Source organism: Rhincodon typus, chromosome 13 (genome assembly GCF_021869965.1).
Source record: "Rhincodon typus isolate 14 chromosome 13, sRhiTyp1.1, whole genome shotgun sequence".
Classification (NCBI taxonomy): Eukaryota; Metazoa; Chordata; class Chondrichthyes; order Orectolobiformes; family Rhincodontidae; genus Rhincodon; species Rhincodon typus.
Window position 1 is genome coordinate 32,990,784 of NC_063344.1, and position 22,775 is coordinate 33,013,558.

The 22,775-nt window shown below is 38.6% G+C and overlaps 1 protein-coding gene across 1 annotated transcript in view; it reads left to right on the forward strand.

The window, feature by feature from the left end:
- lsg1 (large 60S subunit nuclear export GTPase 1) overlaps positions 1–22,676 on the forward strand; it is a 27,910-nt gene extending 5,234 nt beyond the window's left edge. The window contains exons 2-14 of the mRNA XM_020530971.2: positions 40–166; positions 2,039–2,159; positions 3,413–3,499; positions 4,959–5,045; positions 8,406–8,466; positions 9,945–10,121; positions 12,618–13,055; positions 14,175–14,276; positions 15,005–15,148; positions 18,152–18,275; positions 19,972–20,051; positions 21,216–21,392; positions 21,744–22,676. Of these exons, the coding sequence (XP_020386560.2) occupies positions 40–166; positions 2,039–2,159; positions 3,413–3,499; positions 4,959–5,045; positions 8,406–8,466; positions 9,945–10,121; positions 12,618–13,055; positions 14,175–14,276; positions 15,005–15,148; positions 18,152–18,275; positions 19,972–20,051; positions 21,216–21,392; positions 21,744–21,923 (1,905 nt within the window). The 3' untranslated portion in view covers positions 21,924–22,676. The remainder of the gene's footprint in view (positions 1–39; positions 167–2,038; positions 2,160–3,412; positions 3,500–4,958; positions 5,046–8,405; positions 8,467–9,944; positions 10,122–12,617; positions 13,056–14,174; positions 14,277–15,004; positions 15,149–18,151; positions 18,276–19,971; positions 20,052–21,215; positions 21,393–21,743) is intronic.
- Positions 22,677–22,775: the final 99 nt, after the last annotated feature.

Here is a 22,775-nt window from a genome sequence, read left to right on the forward strand (position 1 = left end):
GTGATAGCTGGATCTACTGTTTCTTTGTATCACATGTAGCTTCACACAAGTGAACTGAATGATGGCTATAACTGGGGACGGCTGAATTTGCAATCTGTGACAGAACAAAGCACGTTAGATGAATTCCTGGCAACTGCAGAATTGGCAGGCACAGAGTTTGTAGCTGGTAAGATATTTTGAAATTAGTTCAGAATTCCCGATGTGCAGTTTGAGTAATGCACTGTTCTTTGTTATCTTAGTTAGATTAAGATCCACTTGGATATTTTCAATTTAATTATATTTGAAAGTCTACCTTTCTCTTTCTTATTAAAAGGCCAATTAAAATTATCATTTATTTAAGTTTCCCTGAACCATCAGCACTTGGGTATAATCTGAATTTTCAGCATTGAGTTTTTTCCTGGTAACAGTGCTGGAAATAATAAACTTTCTGTGAGAGGAAAGCAGAGTTCTGATTTGCCGGACTGAAAATGTTAACGCTGCTTTCTTTCCACTGATGCCAAGCGTATATTTTTGTCAGACTTCTACTTTCTGTTATTAACATTGCTATCTTGAGGATAACAAGCTTGGACTAGTAGCCATCAGTATTCTTTCTCTGTTGTCTTAATATACCTTCTCTGTTTAAATAAACAATTTATTAATCTTTAAAGATGTTTTCTGATTCTGTAACCTCTTATCATTTCAAACTCCAAACTTGTATTGTCCTGATTTTCCATGTGTAATCCACTAGTTCCTAAGAACATGAGAAATAGGAGCAGGAGTAGATTATTCTAGATCGTTTTGGAGGCCAGTTATCCCAGCTCCGGGTCAGTTCTACAGGAGCTACTCGGAGTAGCATCCTCAGCTCATACATCTCCAGTTGCTTCACCAAAGGCATCCACCATAAGGAGTTGGAGATGTTTGCTGAAATTGCGCAACGTTCAGTGCAATTAAGTTCTCCAAATACAACAGACTTGGACAATGTCCACTTTGGACTGACAAGTGGCAACTGACATTCATGCCAGACAATGAACACCTCCAACAAGCTCTTACTCCTTTACATTCAATGACATTACCTTCGCTAAATCTGCCGCTTTCAATAGGCTGGGGTTATCATTAATCAGAAACTGAATTTGACTAGCTATACTGTGGCTACAAGACAAAGTTACAGGCCACGAATCCTACAGCAAGTAACTCGCCGGCTGTCTGCCCAAACTCTGTCCAGCATCTACAGTGCACAAGTCAGGAGTGTGATGAAATACTCCCTACCTGCCTGGATGAGTGCTTCTCAAAGCTTGATACCATCCAGGTAGCTCTCTTAAATGGCACTAACGTCACTTATTACACCCTCCACCATCAAAGCTCAACAACACCACGTACAAGATGTATTGCAGGAATTCACAAGGCTCCTTACACAGCATTTCCAAACCCACAGTCATTACTGTCTTGAAGAACAAGGGCAGCAGATAAATGGTAACAGAACCTTCCAAGCTACTTGCCATCCTGATTCAAAAATATATCACAACTCCTTCAGTTTTGCTGGGTGGAATTACTGGAATCCCTCTTCCTAACAGCACTGTAGGTTTAGCTGCACCAAATTGATTGTAGCGGTTCAAGATGGCAGCTCACTATCACCTTCTCAAGGGCATTGAGGGATGGATAATAAATGTTGGCCCAGCCAGCTACTACTAATGAATGAATGAAAGCAAATGAACTTTAGCATTTTCCCAATGATACATGTTAGTGCTGAAGGCAATTGATACAAGAAGTGATGAAATGAGTGATTAAAAATTAGTTGATGTTTAATGCGTTATAGATGACCAGGCCATGTAGGATTTTTGTTTATTTGTTGCATAATTTGTGGCAGTTGTGCTGTTCATTTATCATTGTGTATGTCCACTGTGTACTTATCCTTGTGGGAACTAAGTTTTAATGTAAATAATGACTTTGTTGATGACCTACAAGTGTTTATACTTGAGGCACTATAGCAATGTTTCAGAAATCCTGAGGAAGCAGTATTAGTATGCATTCATAACAAAGTTTTAAATTTCTATGTTGATAGAGAAGCTGAATGTCAAGATTATTTCTGCTGAGGACAGAACTGGTTTGCTGACAACAGAGGAAAGCAAAAAGATCAAGAAGCTTCAAGAAGAGAACAAGCAGTTTCTTTGCATTCCCCGAAGGTGGGAAAGTGTTCCAGTATTTGTTCTTTAAACATTTTGATTTATCAATTTAAATTTAAGTGTTCAGGAAATGTTTTAATGATGGAACCTCTTCTAGGGCAGATAACTTAATAATATTCTATAATTTTGATCGATTTTTCTCTTCCAATAATTGATTTTCTGCAGGCTGTTCACTTTGTGTCCTGAGTCAATTTCAAACTGCACCTGAAATAACTTATTGCTCTATTGTCTGAAAGATCCTTAATGTTTCAGTATATTAAAGATTACATTTGACTAACTTAAATAACATCTTTATGTCCAATGTACCTTGATTTTTAAAGAATATTTTAATTAAGGATAAATAGTTTTTATTCCTTTTAAATTAGAAGTTTCCACTTGTTCAGTTTTCCAGTGAACCACCTTTGAATCAATCCTTTTGTTGACCTTGTCGACGTTATTCTGCAGAGCTAGAGTCAGTTTCCATATGTATACCCTTAACATCCAGCTGTCCCGTCTTCAATCACTCTCAAATGTCTGTTGTTAAGCTGAATGTCAGATATCCAATTTTGGATGAGTCAATTTCCTCCGATTCTTCTAGTGCTTGGAGACAGGCATCCCATAAAGGAAGATGTCTGTAATGTCCCCTTGAAACCGCACAAAATCCTGAATTGTAATAATATCACTATTCTTTCAGTATGACTGGATCAAAGCCTGGAACTCCCTTCCTAATAGCGCTGTAGGTATAACCATCAGATGAACTGCAGTAATTCAAGAAGGCAGGTTGTTACCATCATTTTTTAGGGGGAATTAGGAATAGGAGTCGAATGTTGGCCTAACCAGGTCCTATAAACATAATATATTTTTAAATAAATGATCTTTACCTTGAAAATAGCCTACTTTCACCCTATAATATTATCTGTCTCTGCCTCTACTTCATCTTGTCTGCTGCTGAAATCCTTTCATTTTGTTGTTTATCAAGTTCAGCTGTTCCAGTACTAGTCTGAGTTGCCTCTCACCCTTGCTGCTGCAAAATTAAGATAATTTCAAACTCCACTCCAAATGCTTCTCATCTACCATTCCTGTCATTACTAACCTATGTTGAGTCCTGTGGAAAATCATGGATTGCAGCTGAATGATTTCCCAACCTACACTTCCTGGAAGTGTATCATTGCTGATAAATTCAACTAAATATAAATTCACACCTGACACTTGGGCCAGTTAAAAATTGAAGTTTTGTTTTGATCTTTTTCCTCAATCGGTTACCTTGTACATAGGCCTTATTGGGATGAGAATACAGCAGCTGAACAACTGCAACAATCAGAAAGGGAAAGCTTCCTGGAGTGGAGAAGACAGCTGGCTCGGTGTGTATTGTCGTTTGTACTGCTTGTAATTTAGCTGTTGTGTTTAATGACTGTGGTTAACAATTTTAGTAAATTAAATGCTAATTTTGGGTATGAAATTTATTTAACATGAAAATTAATGAACAGTCTTGTTGTTTTGGGGTCTAAGATCTTGAATCACATAAGGGCAGCTTTGAAGCACTGGATGTTTCTTGCTGCCTTACTTAATCATTTTACAATTTTAATTCAATGGACTTTGGTTATTTGAAGCAGGCCATTGTCATAGAGATCACTCGTGAAAAGAATCTGGAGACTTGTTTTGAAGATCTCGTCTTAATTAAAATTAAGTCAGAATCTTGTAATTGTAAGCAGAAAAAGTATATGCACCTCCCTTCAGTAGACATGTATGGAATCTCTGCCAGGATTTCCTTTAAATCTTCTGTGAAGGTAACAGTGAATGTTAGAAGAAATCCTGTAAATGAGAATTGGAGTAATTGTGAATAGGCATAGGCCAACTCTGTAGCTTAGCCTATCTTGACCTCTCCCAAAAGTCATTAAAAAACATGATGAAGGTACAAAAATGACCTCAAACATATCCATTCATCATCTTATGTTACGAATTAAGCAAAATTTCATCTGTAACTGATTCCATGACAACCCTGAATACCCATAACATAAGCAAATTGTTTCCCTGTGTGGGGCGAACTAGAACGAGAGATCATAGTGTTAGGTTAAGAGATGGCAGAATTAAAAGAAAGATGAGGAGGAATTATTTCTGAGTTGGGAACCTGTGGAATTCCATACTTCAGAGTGCAGACGACGCTGGACACTGAATAAATTTGAGGAGACAGACAGACTGTTAATAATGTGCTATAGGGAGCGGTCAGGAAAATGGAGTTGAGGCTGAGGTGATCTCACTTATGATTTTGCTAAGTGGCAGAGCAGTATCGAGAGGCTGAATTGCCTGTTCCTGCTCCTAGTTCTGATGTTCTTGTATAAGATTTGGAAGTTGTTTAGGCTTGATTTTCCCAACATCAGGCAATGTGAAAGGTATGATTATGGCAGTGCCATAATAGAGTGTAATATCTGCGTATTTTAAATGCAAGTTTCCTGTACCTGGCAATCTAGAACTACAGGTCATGTATGACAAAGTAGTGTCTTAGTGGCACAGATCCCCACCCCTTTACCATGATCTGGCACACAAATGTTAACTGCATGAAAGTTAGCTACATTGCTTTCAAAGTACAAACATGTGAAATTTTTACTCTGTAGCAAATTTGGACTTGTCCTATTCAAACTGATGAGCCAATTTTAAATCTTCTTTAACTTTATATACAGGACAATGTAAAAGCATTAACGCCATTTTTTACTAATGTGTAGATTGCTTCGGGAGAAAATACATTTATCTAGCACTAACCCTTCCAGGAATAATGTACTTTTAACTTTTTTTAAACAATTCTTATTCTTGTTTTATCTTCAGATTGGAAGAAGAAGGGAACCTGATCCTGACACCGTTTGAAAGGAATCTGGAGTTTTGGCGTCAACTATGGAGAGTGATTGAAAGAAGGTATGGTGTGGTATTCAGAACTGACATCCGTTTAAAATCAGAATCTAAATGTGTTGTTTTGCCATCAAATTTGGAATTCTAAGCTGAATATTTAAATCCATATGGATGAATGGACACTTAGTTGGGATGTAATTTGTAACTATAACAGATGTATCTTGGCTTGTGAATTTGGTTAAATTTAGATAAAGCAATAAAATATTTATGTTCAGAGTTCTTACAAAGGGTCACCGAACCTGAAACGTTAACTCTGATTTCTCTTCACAGATCCTTCCAGACTGGCTGAGCTTTTCTAGCACCTTCATTTTTGTTTCTGATTTACAGCATCCGCAGTTCTTTTGGGGATTAGGATTTCTGTTGAATTTGAAAGCTGTCCCAATATGCCTTGAGCATTCTTCCATCCTCTGCCTGATCCAGATTGAACTGGGTGTCCAGCTTTATGGTGTTAACTTCCCATGTTTTTAAAGTTAATGTTACCTTTTACATTGTTGCATCATTTCCAATTGTTCCAATGACGCTTTGCAACCTGCAGAAATGATATATATATGGCATGAAAAGTTCAGTTGTATTGTGTATTATCTCTGCTGTACCACCTCTATATGATACCTTCTCCAACTAATTTTTTCATAGTTTTTTATACACTCATGGATGTGGCCATTGCTGCCATATTTATTACTGACTCTAGTTGGTCTTGAGAAGGTGTTGGTGATCTGTTTTTCTTAAATCTCTGCAGACCATTTGGTGCAGGTACACCCACAAGTTCCAGGATTTTGATCTAGCAATGCTGAAAGAGCAATGATATATATCCAGGTCTGGCCAGTAAATGGCTTTGAGGGGAACTTGCAGATATGGTGTTCCCATGTACAGGTATTTCTCCTATAATGTGACAGTTGCATTCTTGTGTAACTTCGTGCTTCAGAAAATCACATTATAGGGAAATTGCTATTCCTGTACAGCAGAAAGTTTGTGTTATTCAAACGGCTCCACTATTCATCAATGGTGTTACAGCCAATTCGCATTAACAAAATGTGTTATATCAGAAATACCTGCATCTGCTTCCCTTGTCCTTTGAAATGGTAGTGGTCATGGATTTGGAAGGTGCTGTTGAAGGACCCTTGGTGAATTTCTGCAGTATACTTTGCAAATATAACACACTTCTACAGAATATCAATGGTAGAGGGATGAATGTTTGCTGATGTGGTGCCAATCAAGCGGACTATTTTGTCGTGGATTGTCAAGCTTCTTGAATATTGGAGGTGCATTCATCCAGGCAAGTGTGAAGTATTCCATCACACTCCTGACTGTATGTTGTAAATGGTGGACAGGCACTAGGGAATCAGGAGTTGGGTTATTCACCACAAGATGTTTAGCCTCTGGCCTGTTCTTATAGTCACAACACTTGATTGAATAGTCGAGTTTAGTTTCTGGTCAGTGTTAATCCCAGGATGTTGATAGTGGGGTATTCAGTAATGATGCAATTGAAGGACAAGCGATGATGGTTAGATTATCTCTCTTGTCGGAGATGGTCATTGCCTGACACTTGTGTGTTGTCAATGTTACTTGTCACTTATTAGCCCAGTTTTGACATTGTTCAGGTCTTGCTGCATTTGGGTGAAGAGTCATGAATGGCTGCTGAACATGGTGTTGTCATCAGTGGACATGCTTTTTAACCTTCTGATGAAAAGAAGGTCACTGAAGAAGGTGAAGATGGTTGTGCCAAGGACGTGAACCTGAGGAACGCCCACAGAAGTGTCCTGGAGCTGAGGTGACTGACCTCTGTCCTCCACCACTGTTGTCCTCTGTGCCCAGTAAGACTCCAACCAGCGGAGACTTTCCCTCTGATTCCCATTGACTCCAGTTATGCTAGAGCTCCTTGATGCCGCATTCTAGTCAAATGTGGCCTTGATGCCAAAGCCAGTTAGTCTTGCTTCACCTCTGGAGTTTAGCTCCTTTGTACAGTTTTGGACCAAGGCTATTCTGAGGTCAGAAGGTGAGTGGCCTTGGCAGAACCCATAATGAATGTCAGTGAACAAGTTATTGCTGAGCAAGGGCTGCTTTTTCGAGTTGTTGGGAACACTTTAGATCACACTGGTGGTTGACAGTAGACTGATGCTGTGATAATTGGCTGGGTTGAATTTGTCCTGCATTTCATGGACCGGATAAACTAGACAATTTTCCACATTGTCAGGTGGATGTAAGTAACTGCAGACTAACATCTATGATGCTAGGGACCTTTGGTGGAAGGCCGAGATGAATCATCTACTTGGCGCTTCTGGCTGAAGTTTATTGCAAATGCTTTAGCCTTCTCTTTTGCACTGATGTGTTGGGTTCCCCATTATTGAGAGTGGATTACTTATGGAACTGCCTCCTTTAGTGGGTTGTTTAATTGACCCCCACCATTGATGACTAGATATGGCAGGACCGCAGAACTTATATTGAATCCATTGGCTGTGGAATCACTGAGTTCTGTCCATCACTTGCTTCTTATGCTGTTTGGCACATAAGTCATTCTGTTTTGTAGCTGCACTTGCACCTCATTTTAACATATGCCTGGTGCTGCTGCTGGAATGCCCTCCTGCACTCTTCTTCAAACCAGTGCTGATTCCCTGGTTTGATTCTAATGGTAAAGTGGGGGATATATTGAGCGTGAGGTTGCAGATTTTGTTGGAGAGTGATTCTGCTGCTACTGATGGCCCGCAGCTTGTCATGGGTGCTGCATCTTGATTTTGCTGATTTATCTGAAGTCTGTTCCATTTAGCATGGTGATAGACAATATCATCTATGTGAAGACAGGACTTGGTCTCCTCAAGGACTGTGCAGTGGTCACTGTTATTGATACTGTCACAGACAGATGCATCTGTGGTAGGTAATTTGGTGAGGATGAGGTAAAGTATGGTTTTCCCTCTTGATTACCCACCGCTGCTGCTCATCCAGTTTAGCAGCTGTTTGACCAGCTCGGTCAGTAGTGGAACTGCCTTGCCACATTTGATGCTGGACATTGAAGTCCCCCACGCAGAGAACTACCTGTGCCCTCAATGCTTCATCCAAGTGCCGATCGACATAGAGCAGTACTGATTCGTCAGCTGCGGGAAGGAAGAGGGAATGGTGGAACACGCTAATCAGGAGATTGCTTGCCCATGACATCTGATGCCATCAGACTTCATGGGGCCTGGAGTCAACATTGAGGACTCCGAGGATAGTTCTGTTTCTTCTACCACCACCTGTGCTAGAATGGTGATGTTTTGGGACGTTATGTCTAAAGTATGACTGTGATTATGTTGCTTGCCTAGTCTGAGTTGAAAATTTTATTCTATTAAATTATTGTGTAACAAATGAACTACTGAATTATTTTTGTTTCTGCAGTGACATCATTGTTCAGATTGTTGATGCTAGAAACCCACTCCTTTTCCGCTGTGAAGACTTGGTAAGTAAAACCTTGTTATTTTTTTGCCAGCAGTAAAATGCCTCATCTCATTCTAAGTGCAGATAAGGTTTCAAATTCAGATGAAGATTTTAGCTTATAGTTCTTCTCCCCACATTTAGAACCAAGCTACAAATAGTGTTGTTACATTTAAAATGTCATTTTTAACATTTAAATAGGTCACATTTTCTTTAAAATGTTTTATAGCCAAGGTTTGACAGCTGATTCTAAATGACACCTCCTCCAGAGGTCACCAGCATCACACTGTCGGTCTTCAGCCAATATGATTTAGTCCACATGATGTAAAGAGACGGCTGGAAGCACTGGATACTGCAAAGTCTGTGGACCCTAGCAGTATTCCATCGATGGTGCGCAAGACACATGCTCTAGAATTTCTGATATCCATACCCAAGCTGTTCCAGTACAATTTCAACACTGGCATCTACCTGATGATGTGAAAATTTGCCCAGGTGTATCCTGAAAACAAAAATCAGGACACATCCAATCCAGCCATTCAGTCTACCCTCAATCATCAGTAAAGTGTGGAGGATATCATCAATAGTGCTGCCAGCAGCATTTGCATATCAATAACCTGCTCACTGATGCTCAGTCTGGAATCCACCAGGGTCAGCGCCTGATCTTATTACACTGTTAGTTCAAACAAGGGTAAAAGAGCTGAATTCCTATGGTGTTGTGGGAGTGACTACATTGTAGCAGTTCTTGATATGTTAAAGCTACTTGTGCATTTTCTCTTTTTTTTAAATCGCTTAATTTCTGTTTTTCACTATCTCACCACTTGCATTTTGAAAAACACTACCATTCACAAATTACGTTCCATTTCAAGACAATTGCACTTTTCTTTCACTATCTGCAGTTCTTTCTGCTGGTTTTGTATGATTCCAATTCTCCTAGCTAAATGCAACTATGAACAAAAACAGGTACATTTACAGATCTCATTCCATTCAAACTGCCTTGACAGTAATGCTCTGCTTTCAGCTCCAGCCTCACACACTCTTAAGATCCTGCTCTCTGCTATCTCCAGATTTATCGTGCCTCTAGCCATAGTCTACACTTTGAGAAGGACTCGTGGCCAGGCCTCACCCTAATTTTTTTTCTGGCATCATGGAGTACTGATTTCAACATTTCACTGTCTAACAAGTTGCAGTAGTTGACCCCAGACTGAAAAACTATTCAATGTGAAGTACAGGAGTATTTTCATTGCACTGTCTGGACAATGTAAGATAAACAAATGGAAGAATATTAATGTGCAGAAGAGTAAACATGACAAGTGCAACAAGGAATTAGCAAATCAGTGAAGGCCAACAGAGACGGGTATGCAATTTAGAAAGAACAATTCCTTTGTGTACCACGATGTGATGTATTCTATAAAAACTGTAGTTATGCAGTTCGTCATAGAACATGCTGAATTGTCGTGTCCGGTTTTAATTATTTTTTTCCTTGAATCTTGTGTCTGTTCCTAGGAACGCTATGTGAAGGAGATCCAGAAAGATAAAGACAACATGATCCTCTTAAATAAATCTGATCTGCTGACATGTGAACAACGGAGAGCCTGGGCAAGATATTTTGATAAGGAAGGTGTGCAGGTCGTTTTCTGGTCAGCCACTGCAGAAGGGAAAAGACTAGATGCTGAAGGAAAGGTAAACCATTAATAAAAGATATTTTAAACAACTGTTAAAATGGGAAAATCAACAATGAGTAAAGGACATTATAGCACAGCAAATATCATCCCTCTATTATCCTAGTTATTATATTGCAGACAAGAACTACAATGAGGATCTAGTATTTTTGTTCTAGAACTACTTCTAGCAAGAAAATATTGTATCAATATTTGCAGAATGTGCTTTGTAATATTTAATGTTTTTAAGAAAAATCTACTTCATTCACTGTATTGCAATTTAGTCCACTAATAATAGAACTTGTTTCTGGTAAACATTTGAAAGATTACTTAGAAATGCCTGCAAATAAATTTAGTGCAATAGATCTTCTGTTGATAATACTAATGTTGTTAAAATAAGATATTAAATTGCTTTTTAACAGAAGCAATCATAACATTGTGGAAGACTGCTGAGATTCTGAAGTTCAGTTGTCCTCCTGGGATCCAATCGAGATTGCAAGCCATATGGGACTACCTTAGAATGCGCTGTCTCATGAACTTTAGGTGTCTGGATTATCTGGATGTCAGCATAGTGTAGTGCTTGAGTACCATGGAGCAGGAATCATGATTCTCATTCTACTACCTTGGTATGTCTGTTCATTCAGCTTTGTGATCTGCTGAAGAATAGATCTATAGGCAGCTGATTTTGTGAGTTGTTCTCAACTGAGTAACCCAAAGCCACCATGACATCTCTTTCTATTTGAGTACCTTGTTGTTTTAGAAGAAGATGAAAGTAGTTCATCGGAAGCTGTTTGAACTTCAATTGCTGCACTTTTCAATCTCTGCAAGCAGTTTGGCATTCCTTGGAAACTGCTTGACTAGTTGACTCTGCAGCCTTGGTTATCGCAAGCAGTGTCATGTTAGCCCTTCAGACCACTCAATAGAATTGTCGAATATCTTGTTGATGTGGACAAATTGGACTGAAGGGTCTGTTTCCATGCTGTACAGCTCTATGACTCTATAACTCACTGGCGATGTAGCCCCTGTGGTGCTCCGTCCACTGAGTTTGGCTGATGTCCAGTAGAGCCCAGTGCATCCTAGTGTGAAGGGTGTCTTTTTCCACTGAGTTCTAGGTCACAAGTGGAATTGATCACTGAACTGGGTGCCTGGGATAGGTGTAGAAATTGAGACTGTGCTATCTTCCTAACATTTCTCTTCCTCCACTTCCTTGGGCAGGGGTGGCATGCAGGAGCTTAATCCCTTCAATTTCTTCTGGGGGCTCAAGAAGGATCTTGCACTTAGGACCCTACAGTGATAAATATAAAGTGTAAGGATCACTACCTGTGGCCACGGCACTGTGGATGTTTGTGATGAGACCGTATGGAACTTGAGCAAGGATGAATTTGGGTGAATACTTTTCGATAGGTACCTAAAGGCTACCATGTATCTGGGAAATCTGCCTACTCTGGCCATTTCCTGCGCTACTCTTTGCCTGATGACTAGAAACAGTGTCTCTTCAAGGGGACTGATTTCATCTAACAGCCCGGTCTATATCCTGAAGCATTAACAGCTGTTTTTGTGTATGAGGCCTTGTCTGTTTGAAGAGCTGTGGATGAAATGATCATGCTGTACAGTGCAGTGGTTGGATTCCACAAATGCAAGTGAAAAATTAGATTGTGGGTGAAATTTGGTGAGGTTGGCACTGCTAGTGGTGCCATTCAGTAAGCAGTGATATTGTGAGATAGGCTGTAACCTTGATTACTGTGTCAAATAGTTACATTGTCTGCTGTATTGCAGCATGTCCTGAGGCCAGAGATCCTGGTTTGTTTTCACTCGTGGACAATCATCTTCCACATCAGTTGTATCTGTGTGTACTTGCTCCTGTGGGTACAGGACAATACCTTCCCTCTTCTGTCAGGACCTCCAGTGGTAGACTTAGAACCTATGAACCTTCTACCTCAGCCTCAGCCTTGCTTGTTGGGCAATGGCTGCACATCTTCAGTGATGATGCGAGCGTGGTGGCTCCTACACCAGGAAAATTGCTTATATTCAGCACTTTAATACTGAACTTGAATTGGGGAAGATGCAGGCTGCTCTGAAAAAACAGGCAAGAAAGTGGGAAGGGAAATCAGAATTAATAAGCATAAAAAGATACATCATAACTTTTCTGCTGGTTTTGAGTGTTAAAATTTATTGTTTTGCTAAAACTAAATGATTTTCTGTTGATTCTTGATTTGATTTAGTCTGGAATTCACTTATTAATATTTTGATTGCACTACAGCTCTAAAGGATGCCGGAGTGCTAGCTGCTTCATAATGATTTGAATGTTGCTATATAATACTGAAACTATATTTAATACCCTGTTAAAACATGAATATTTATCTTGTTTTAACTTGGGCTCCTATTGGGCAAGGTGCCACCTCACTTTTTCCTGTGCTTTCATTGGACTAAAAGTTATTGTCCTCGGTCCTTTTTATTTTTGCACAACTACCGCAAATTTCATATTCCAGCCTCAGTACTTCTAATTTTCATTGTTTAGGGAGAAGAACAAGAGACAGAAGGAAGTGAAATGAGTGAAAGAGAATGTTCAAGAGGATCAGGTACTCGGTTTGATGCTCGAGATGGCTTGTGGCCTACGTATGATGCAGATGAAGATGACTCTAGTGAGTATGAAGATTGTGAAGATGATGACTCTTGGCAAACTTGTTCAGGAGATGACAAGAAAAACATTACGCACTCTGACATTGAGAACATGACTGGTCACATTAACATAAGTCCTGCCTCCACTGGCCACTGTGAAAACTGCTACAAGGAAAATGATGGGCCTTCAAGTAGTTCAAGCTCCGATAAAACAGAGTTTATCAAAAAATCCATCAGTAACTCGAGCCATCTGGTGCAGAGAAATGAACTATTGAAGATTTTTAGAACTTTGCACAAAGGACAGCGTGTGAAAGATGATGAAATAACAGTGGGCTTAGTGAGTGAAAATTTAAGTGACTTTTTTTTTGTCCCCTTTCTGGTATGTTTTTGCCTGTTTATTGCTTTGAAACAGGGATGGTATGACAACAAAAAAGAATTTAGTCTATCTAGCCTACATTCTATTTGATTCATGTTCTGTTTCATGTTTTTGTTTCTTTTCTTTATATCATTTTAATTTTTTCTGCAAAGTATTATTTGTGTATTTATTCCTCCATTCCCATTTTTCCACTGTTGTCTTTATTCTAGTTTTATTTTTTGTTGCTTTGACTTTGTGCTTTGGTTGCTTGTAGAAAAGATGGTATAGAACTTCCATATCAAAGACAGAAGCAATGAAACAGTAGAAACAAAAATGAAAGAAGCAGCATATGTTCCAGTTGGTGGGGAAGGTAGGGTGGGCAAAACAAGAATTTGATTACAAAAAGCAACCATGAGGTGATCAGAGCATTTGGCTTATGAAAGTTGGAAAATATGTTGGAGAGCGAATTTTGGATTTTAAAAAGATCTATAGTTAGCTTCCTTTCAAAATTTCCATTTATTTAGAATACATATGACACTCAATGTGAAGTTGGGGAATAGGATAATGTAAAAGACAAGTAGTGTTGATTCATTTGTATGAATTAATTTCACATGGCATATGTTCCATGATATGAAAATATTACATTACTGATATGCTTTTGTGAATAAAACTGATTTTGGTCAAACACTCCATTCTGATTTTATTAGTCGGAATTTGTAAAAGTTAAGCCTCAAATACATAACATCTCTTTCTATTTATACGTTCTTTCAATGGAAATAAAAACAGTGTATCATTGTACACTGATGATTACCTTTCTTAGTCAAAGCCAATCTTTGACATGCGCTATTAAGACTTGGTGCCTTTGGTTTTTGTTTTATAAGGACCTACCTCAATACCTGTGTGCATTCTAGAATATTACGTGTTATTATTTGAACACTTATTTCTGGGAGCCAGTGCACGCTCAATTTATACACACGATGTGCCAACCACTTCATGCATCACCAAAATGGAAGCACAATGGTGTAAACTGGGAATGTATAAATAGATAAATCTGTGATTGTTGCTTTATGTCTGTAATCATGGTTTTATTTCATTTGATAGGTAGGATATCCAAATGTAGGCAAAAGTTCAACAATCAATACTATTCTTCAAAATAAGAAAGTTTCTGTATCTGCAACTCCAGGCCATACAAAACACTTTCAGGTATTTTGATGTCTTTAGTGCTGAATTTTTACTCTTAAATTTGTTTGTTAAAATGATTTGAGTAGTCGTGATGATTTGAAATTGAATGTTTTTTCTCCTTTTTCCCATGTCAATATCAAACACTTTTATAGATCAGTTAGGTTGCAGGTTAACTGTAGAGAAAAGCTGCACCTGCGTCAACTAGGATGACATTTTGGAAGAGACTGATTGCAGCATTACGACATTTTAGTTTGTTAGATTTGCTGCTATGCATGTCTGCTAACTTATTTAACATTATAAACAATGTATTTAAATGGGTCTTTTGTGGTGCACTGGAACTGTTCCATTCCATTTGCTTTAGAGATACAAAATAACATTTCTGAACAGGTTAATTAGGAAAATATCTGAACAATGGACTTGTATCCTCAAAGAATTGAATTCATACCTGCTTAATTCACTGAATAGTTTTACATTTATGGGGGTGGGTGCAGCGTAGCTTTCATCCATCAGTTTAAGCTGTAGAGAGACAGTCCAAAGATGAAGTGCAGTGTTTCAAATTTTGATTACTTTATGAATTGAGTTCATTTGAACTTTTTCAACTTTTGCTGATTAATATTTTTAATAAGCATATTTTGAAATTTAATGATTTCTGGCTCAGTTCGAGCAGTTAATGTATCATCATTTGGTAAAATATTGAATCCAACCTAAAAGTAACTTCTGCTAATTTGCAATACTGGGTTTTCTTCTAGACATTGTATGTGGAGCCAGGTTTATGCTTGTGTGACTGTCCAGGCCTAGTGATGCCGTCCTTTGTCTCCACCAAAGCGGAAATGGTCTGTAGTGGAATTTTACCCATAGACCAGATGAGAGACCACGTGCCACCTGTCTCTTTAATATCCTTTCTCAAAAATTAAATGTCTTAATTGGATGAATTTACGTGGTGTTAATGTTAATTAAGAATCTTCTGTCTTTTGGCAACATTATTTCTTATTGAAAAGATCAGTATACTTGGGAAGAATTTCATCAGGAGGAAAGCTTTCTTTAGTAAAAAATGCAACTCCAACCTCGTGGCCAACAAATTATGATAGATAAATAATTTTTAAGCATTTCTGGCAAACTCATTAAACTGAAGGAATTGATGTACATGTATTATTAGAAACTTGTTGAGCTTGTCATAATCTACACAATTGATAGTTGTTTTAAATTAAACTTTTGTACTTGAGATGTACCATCCAAAGTTTCCATAATACTGTCCCTTAGATTTTGGCTATATAGCTTTGAGGAAGTATCTTAAGCTTTTTTAAAATTTGGGCCCATCGAGCCAATAGGAATTTCAGTAGTTTCTTCCTCCTCCTCCCAAAAAGTATTTTTATTTAGAACTCAATTCCCACATGTTTATACCTTTTATTTTAACAGATATGTAATGCTACGTATGCAAAATCTTTTTTTTCCAGAATTGTTTTTGGCTTTGCCTAATTAAATTAGGTTTTGTAAATTGAAAATTTTATAACCTTTTGAATAAGAGTTTCAGACTGTCAAATCCATTTGCATTTCCTTCCTTTCTTCTCATTATTTGGCCTGCATTTTGTGGTCACCAGCAAGTCTTGAAGAAAACACCCAAAAGGATCTAGTGAGCTCTGGCATGTATTTTCCCTTTCCTGACCTTAATTTAGGCACCAACTGCAGGAGATTCTGGACTCGAGCAACAGTTCCAAAATCCTATTAGCTGTCCCAACCCTAAAAATATTTTGAGTTTGATCTAGCCATTGTAAAATCCATTTGCAAGGCCAAAGCACTTTATCTAAATGACAAATCCCAAACCTAATGAAACTAATATGCAAGTACAACAGATAATAGGGAAGGCTAATACAAATTTGGAATTTATTGCCAAAGTAATAGAGTATAAAAGTAGAAAAGTGTTGTTGCAACTATACAAGACATTAGTGATGCACCTGGAGTATTGTGTGCAGTTTTGGTCCCTTTACCTGAGGCTGGACGTAGTTACATTGGAGGTAATTCAGAAGAGGTGTATTAGATTGATTCCAAATATGAGGGATTTGCCTAATGAAGGGAGGTTGAGCTATATAGGCTTGTATTCTGGAGTTTAGAAGAATGAGAGGAGACCTAATCGATGCTGAAGATGATTAACAAAGTAGACGTAGAGAAGATGTTTCCTCTTGTTGGGCAATCTCGAATGAGATCTCCGAGTTCAGGATAAGAAGCAGCAGATTTAAAACAGACTAGGAGACATTACTTCTCTCAAAAGTTCGTCAATCTGTGGAATTCACAACCCCAGTTGATGCCAGAACATTGAGTAAATTGAAGGAGGAGATAGACTTTTAATTAGTAATCGGTTGAAGCGTTATGGAGAATGGTCAGGAACGTGGATTTGAGGCTGAGATGCGATCAGCCTACTGCTTACGCGATGGGCACCGGTGTTGTCCATGTTCGGGTTATCCTAAATAGTATATTTTGTTGATTTAGAAGCCCAGTGTTGGTAATTTCTTAAATCTGAGCACCAGGATAGGCTGGGCTTTTTCAGTACTTAATAAGGCAGTAGAATTTCTATACATTCTGACAGTGTATTCCATTTCAATAAATGGGCAACATCAATGAAAAAATGGAATTGAGTCATTCTGTTTTCAAGGCTGTGTGCCTTGATGGTAGGAGATCTGATATATACAATTTTGCACCACTCTGGCTAATTTGTTTGACTAATTTTAATGGCCATAATGTGTTTGAGCTGTGAAATATCATGAGAAAATTTAAATGTAGTGTTTTTTAAATGTTTCATTGTGTTTTTTTATTTATTTAACATGCATTTGCCTTCCCAACTTCTGCCTTTTCCTCTTCCCACCCCCATCACCACCTCCCCATCCCCAACCAACTAGCACAATCACCATAAAACTTTGCGATAACAACTCTAGACCCACCGAATCATATTGTTGGTGTCACATTGATGTATCACTCTAAATTTTTTGAAGAAGCAAAATAATTTCCTATTAACACTTTTGAAAAAATAAAGTTCAACCAACAATGAAGTACTCGCAGTATCGAAGATTCTCAACAAACTGAAATCAAAATTTTTCCTTTTTCCTGTTCAAACAAACCAATTGTTGGTGTTGCCAATACATGATCACCACCTTTAGTTGCTATATTCTTCATTTGAGGTGCAAGTATGAGTTTCTATTACTACAATTTTACAATAAAACAATTGCCTACTATGTTACTTAAAACCCTCAACTTCTGGTGTGATTATATAAATAGAACATAATGGATTTACTCAGACGTAGGCAAGGTCCCTCTATGCTAGAGAAACCAAATGCAGACCAGATAAGGCTTGTGCAAGCCTCTGCTCGGTTTGCAAGCATGATCTTGACCCTCCAGTTGCTTTCTCTTTCAATACATGAAACTTGCTGACATTTTGTTCTAGGTCTGCTTCAGTTTTTCAGTGATACCCAACATAAGCCTGAGGAACAGGCCCTTATTTTCCATTTTAGGTACTTTTGGAATTTTCTGGACTGTATCAACTCTTTTCCTTTCTCCAACCAATACCACTCTTTTTGCCTTTTGTTCTATACTACCTGTGATCTCTGAACTCCATCTAATCTCCCTTACCTTTAACCTTTCCCTGACCTTTCCTTCTCTTGCGCTTCCCTGCCTTTTCATCGAGTAAAAACCTGTTACTTTTCCACCTCTTTAGTTTTGAAGAAGAGTCGTGTTGGACTTGGAAAGTTCTCTTTCTCCATCTATGCTGCCAGACCTGCTTAGTTCTTCAATACTGAGTTCTCTTTTTAAAATTCAGTGCTACATAATACATGTGACACAATTGTGGGTTGCAGCTTTCAGCATGAATTTTTAAAGGACACGTTGTTTGAATTTCTTGACTGAACTATGTCTGCCAGCATATTCCCAGGCATATTTTGGAAGCCACATATGGAATTAATATTATCCATCCCAGAGAAGATGAAGACTCAAACAGACAACCTACTTCTGAGGAATTATTAACTGCCTATGGGTGTAAGTCTAATAAATGTATCTATTTCTATTCATATCATTTAAATTGGACAATGTTCACCCACTTGTGTCATTGTCTGGCTTCATAGGACAATTAGTAGTGTGATCTTAATGGAGAAATAACTATCAAAAATGCTTTTTCTGGAGTTTTGAAGTACCTGTATTGCTTTGTGTTTTGTCATCATGATTCTTGTTCTAACCATATCTCCACTGAGTTTGAGGGCAGTGAGGGGTAATCTACTGCCTAATCTGCAATAGACCATCAGAAAAGATGCAAGAGTAAAGCTAATTACATCAGTTTCAGAGATAGTAGGAACTGCAGATGCTGGAGAATCTGAGAATAACAAGGTGTAGAGCTGGATGAACACAGCAGGCCAAGCAGCATCAGAGGAGCAGGAAGGCTGACGTTTCGGACTTAGACCCTTCTTCGGAAATGGGGGAGGGGAAGGGGATTCTGAAATAAATAGGGAGAGAGGGGGAGGCGGATAGAAGATGGATAGAGGAGAAGATAGGTGGAGAGGAGACAGACAGGTCAAAGAGGCAGGGATGGAGCCAGTAAAGGTGAGTGTAGGTGGGGAGTTAGGGAGGAGATAGGTCAGGTCAGTCCAGGGAGGACGGACAGGTCAAGGGGACGGGATGAAGTTAGTAGTTAGGAGATGGGGGTGGGGCTTGAGGTGGGAGGAGGGGATAGGTGGGAGGAAGGACAGGTTAAGGAGGCAGGGACGAGCTGGGCTGGTTTTGGGATGGGGTAGGGGAAGGGGAGATTTTGAAGCTTGTGAAGTCCTTGAAAAACGAGGACATCTGAGATGTAGTGCCTGCCTCTTTTGTAGGTTACGTGGAACAATCCCTCTTCTGTACTTACCCTGGCCGTAAACCCCACCTCCTCCTCCGTTACATTGATGACTGTATCGGCACCGCCTCGTGCTCCCACGAGGAGCTCGACCAGTTCATCCACTTCACCAACACCTTCCACCCCAACCTGAAGTTCACCTGGACCATCTCTAATACCTCTCTCTCCATCCTGGACCTCTCTGTCTCCATCTCCGGCAACCACCTAGAAACCGATATCCATTTCAAGCCCACCGACTCCCACAGCTACCTAGAATACACCTCCTCTCACCCACCTTCCTGCAAAAATGCCATCCCCTATTCCCAATTCCTTCGCCTCCGCCGCATCTGCTCCCAGGATGAGGCATTCCACTCCCGTACATCTCGGATGTCCTCGTTTTTCAAGGACCGCAACTTCCCCCCTCTCAGTGGTCGAGAACGCCCTCGACCGTGTCTCCCACATTTCCCGCAACTCATCCCTCACACCCCCTCCCCGCAATAACAACCAAAACAGAATCCCCCTCGTCCTCATGTACCACCCCACCAATGTGTTGCGGTTGGGATTGTCCTAAAACGAACATTCTCCTGTTTTTTGGATGGTGGTTTTATATACAGATTTCCTGTGCCATTTATTTTCTCACCTTTGTTCTGCTTGAAGGGTGAAAAAAATGAATCTCTTGGCCAAAAATATTGTGCTCAAACTTTTATTAAATGCTATACTCTACATGTTTGTATATGTTTGTATTTTTTTCAGTTGCAAAACTTGGCTGGACAAATGTAATTTCTTTCTTCAAGAACATCTCACTCTTAATGCTCTAAGTCCAATAATGAATTCAGTCATCTAAGTAACCAATGTTTTGCTATCTTGCAGATATGAGAGGTTTTATGACTTCCCATGGGCAACCAGATCAACCTAGAGCAGCTCGATATATTTTGAAAGATTATGTTACAGTGAGTACAGTGTTTGTAGTTCTTGCACTGGTTGCATGATTGCTTGCAAATAAATCCTGTTTTGTTTTCATGGATGTAAAGGAAATTGTTTGGGTGGACCAATAGACTGGGCATGCTTTTTTTGCATGGAGAAACTGACTTGTTTTAAGTGCAGAAGATAGAGATGAACAGGTGTCTGAGGGAAACGTACAACAGTGTCCTTGAGGAACCAATATTGAGACCACTATTTTTGATGTATATTAAGTGATGTGGATTGGGTGTACAGAGCATCATTTAAAAGGTTACAGGTGACGCAAAGCTTGGAAATGTTGTAAACATTGAGGAAGACAGCAACAGACTTCGGAAGGTATAAAACTGATGAAATGGGGAGACATGGTAGATAGTTAAAAGAGAGAAGTGTGAAATGCTCTTTGTTTTAGTGAAAAATTAGCGGTGCAGCATTTGTTAAAAGTATAATTTTAAAATGTTGCAAGTATTGAGAGACCCAGGGGTTCATTTATATAGATCTTTGAAGCTGGAGAGACAATTTGCCAAGAGAAGCTCGAGGGGAGATATGATAGTGTCTTAAATCATAAGTTGTTTTTGTCAGAGCTGAGATGAGAGAAAATTTTACACGGTGAACTATTATGTTTGGGACTTCTTTCCTGACTTGTTTCTATCTGAGGCAAAGTATAATTCTCCACAATGAGTTGAAGTCTACTGAATAGTGCATGACTAATGTTTTGCTGTCATATGTTTGTAATGATGGGAATTTTTCTTCATGCAATTTTATTCCAAAGTTTGGCTGTATAGTATTTGTGCTGTTAGCCCTGGATATTGAAATGAAATTTTTAAAGCAAAAACTACCCAGAGTTGGGAATTGGCAAATAATAATTGAAAGGAAATTGGTTTCCACATCTCAAATGTGATCCCAAGAGTGATCAACCTGAAATGGTTTAGTGTGGTGCATTTGCTTTCGTTGCCTAAGCAGCCATTTGTATCTGACAATAAAGGATATGGACAAGTGCAGAAGATTGGGATTAGCACACCTTTAGTGATAGTTATGTCGACGCAGACTTGATGGGCCGAAGGGCCTTTTCTGTGCTGTATGAATCTATGAATAAAATGAATAAACAGATATGAATAGATATTGTTTTGATGTCTGTTTTCTGCTTCTAAATTTAGGGCAAGCTGTTGTACTGCCACTCTCCACCTGGCATTGATCCTGCTCATTTCCAATTCCAGCATGTTAAATTTGAAGAATGTGGTGTTGTATGTCATGAGAATGGTACAAAACTCAAAAGGAAGCAGCGTAATTTGAAAAGAATTGAGAATGATGTGGACAAAAGCTTCTTCCATCAGGTAAGGAAGCACAACAAGTAGGATGCAAAATAGTGTTATTCATGCGGAATGGATTTCCAGTAACGAAAGCTTAATATGGGTCAAAAACTAGAATGCAAGTAATAATTGTGAGATTATTAAATAAATAATTCACATGTTCCTTTAAATTTATACAAAAGACTGTGTAGTTTTGAGGGATTAGGGTTTGGTGGAAGAGCCTGTTCATCCCAATAATCCTGAAACTTGGTCGTTTTATAATGTTATTCTTCACTGTTCTGTGTGCCAGAGCTTTATCCTGGAAATTGATCCAGTTTTAGTAACAGATTTACAAAATATTTGAAATTGACTAATGTATTTTATATTTTATGAAAGGAGAATATACGTGCTTTGACAAAAGGAATTCAAACAGCAATGGGATTAAAACATGGCATTAGTTCAACACCGATGACTGGAGCCAGCGTGGAAAATGTGGCAGGAAAACCATGGAAAAAGCATGGCAACAGACATAAGAAAGAAAAATTACGGAGAACTTACAAACACCTGGATGGGTGAATTTCACTTGTTATTCTCAGGAGTTGGACACTTGGCCTAATTACCATTGCCCATCTTATACTCACATACTGGGAATAGATGAAGCAAGTTAGGAGGAAAAATAATAAATATGTTTTAGTATATGCTGAAAGAAAGAGACAGCAACCTAATGGAATACACAGCAGTACCTGAAGTAATTTAGTGTAATTCACTTGGAATTTACAGTATAAATTTTTAACCTTTTTCTAAAGATATGTGCGATTCCATTGTTGAATTCTGCAGTAAAAAAAAAATAAAATATGTACATATAGTATCACTTGGCATTCATTTGCTAATTGGGAATAGACAATGACGTTTGTTTGGACTATGTTTGAAATGATCATTTTTCCGCAAAAATGGCTGCACTTGTAAAAATGTTCTGAATTAAAATTTTTCACATTTGAGATTACCACTGGAATGGAGTTTCACCAGCTTTAAACTGGTTTTGGTAGGCTAGTGGAGTGGCGCACCATATCTGAAGGTTGTGATATTGAATGTCAGACTTAGCTGACATTCGCATGTTGTTAATTCTTGTTGAAGAAATGTTGCTAGTTATGTCTGTACAAATTTAATACCAGTTTTTTAGAAGGATGTGTGAAAGCACAGCTTTCCTAAGGGGAATTGAAGAAAAATAATGGAAATATTCTCTTCTAAGAATCCACATTATGATGTCGATAATGCTTTGTGAAGATGATTGTAATATGACACACCTAAAACGAAACAAAGTTGTGTACAAATGATATTTTGGGGGGGGGGGGGGAGGGGGTTTTGGTAGGCTAGTATTGAGCTTGCAAAATGATTATGTTGTATTGTAGTTGGTTTCATTTTTTATTA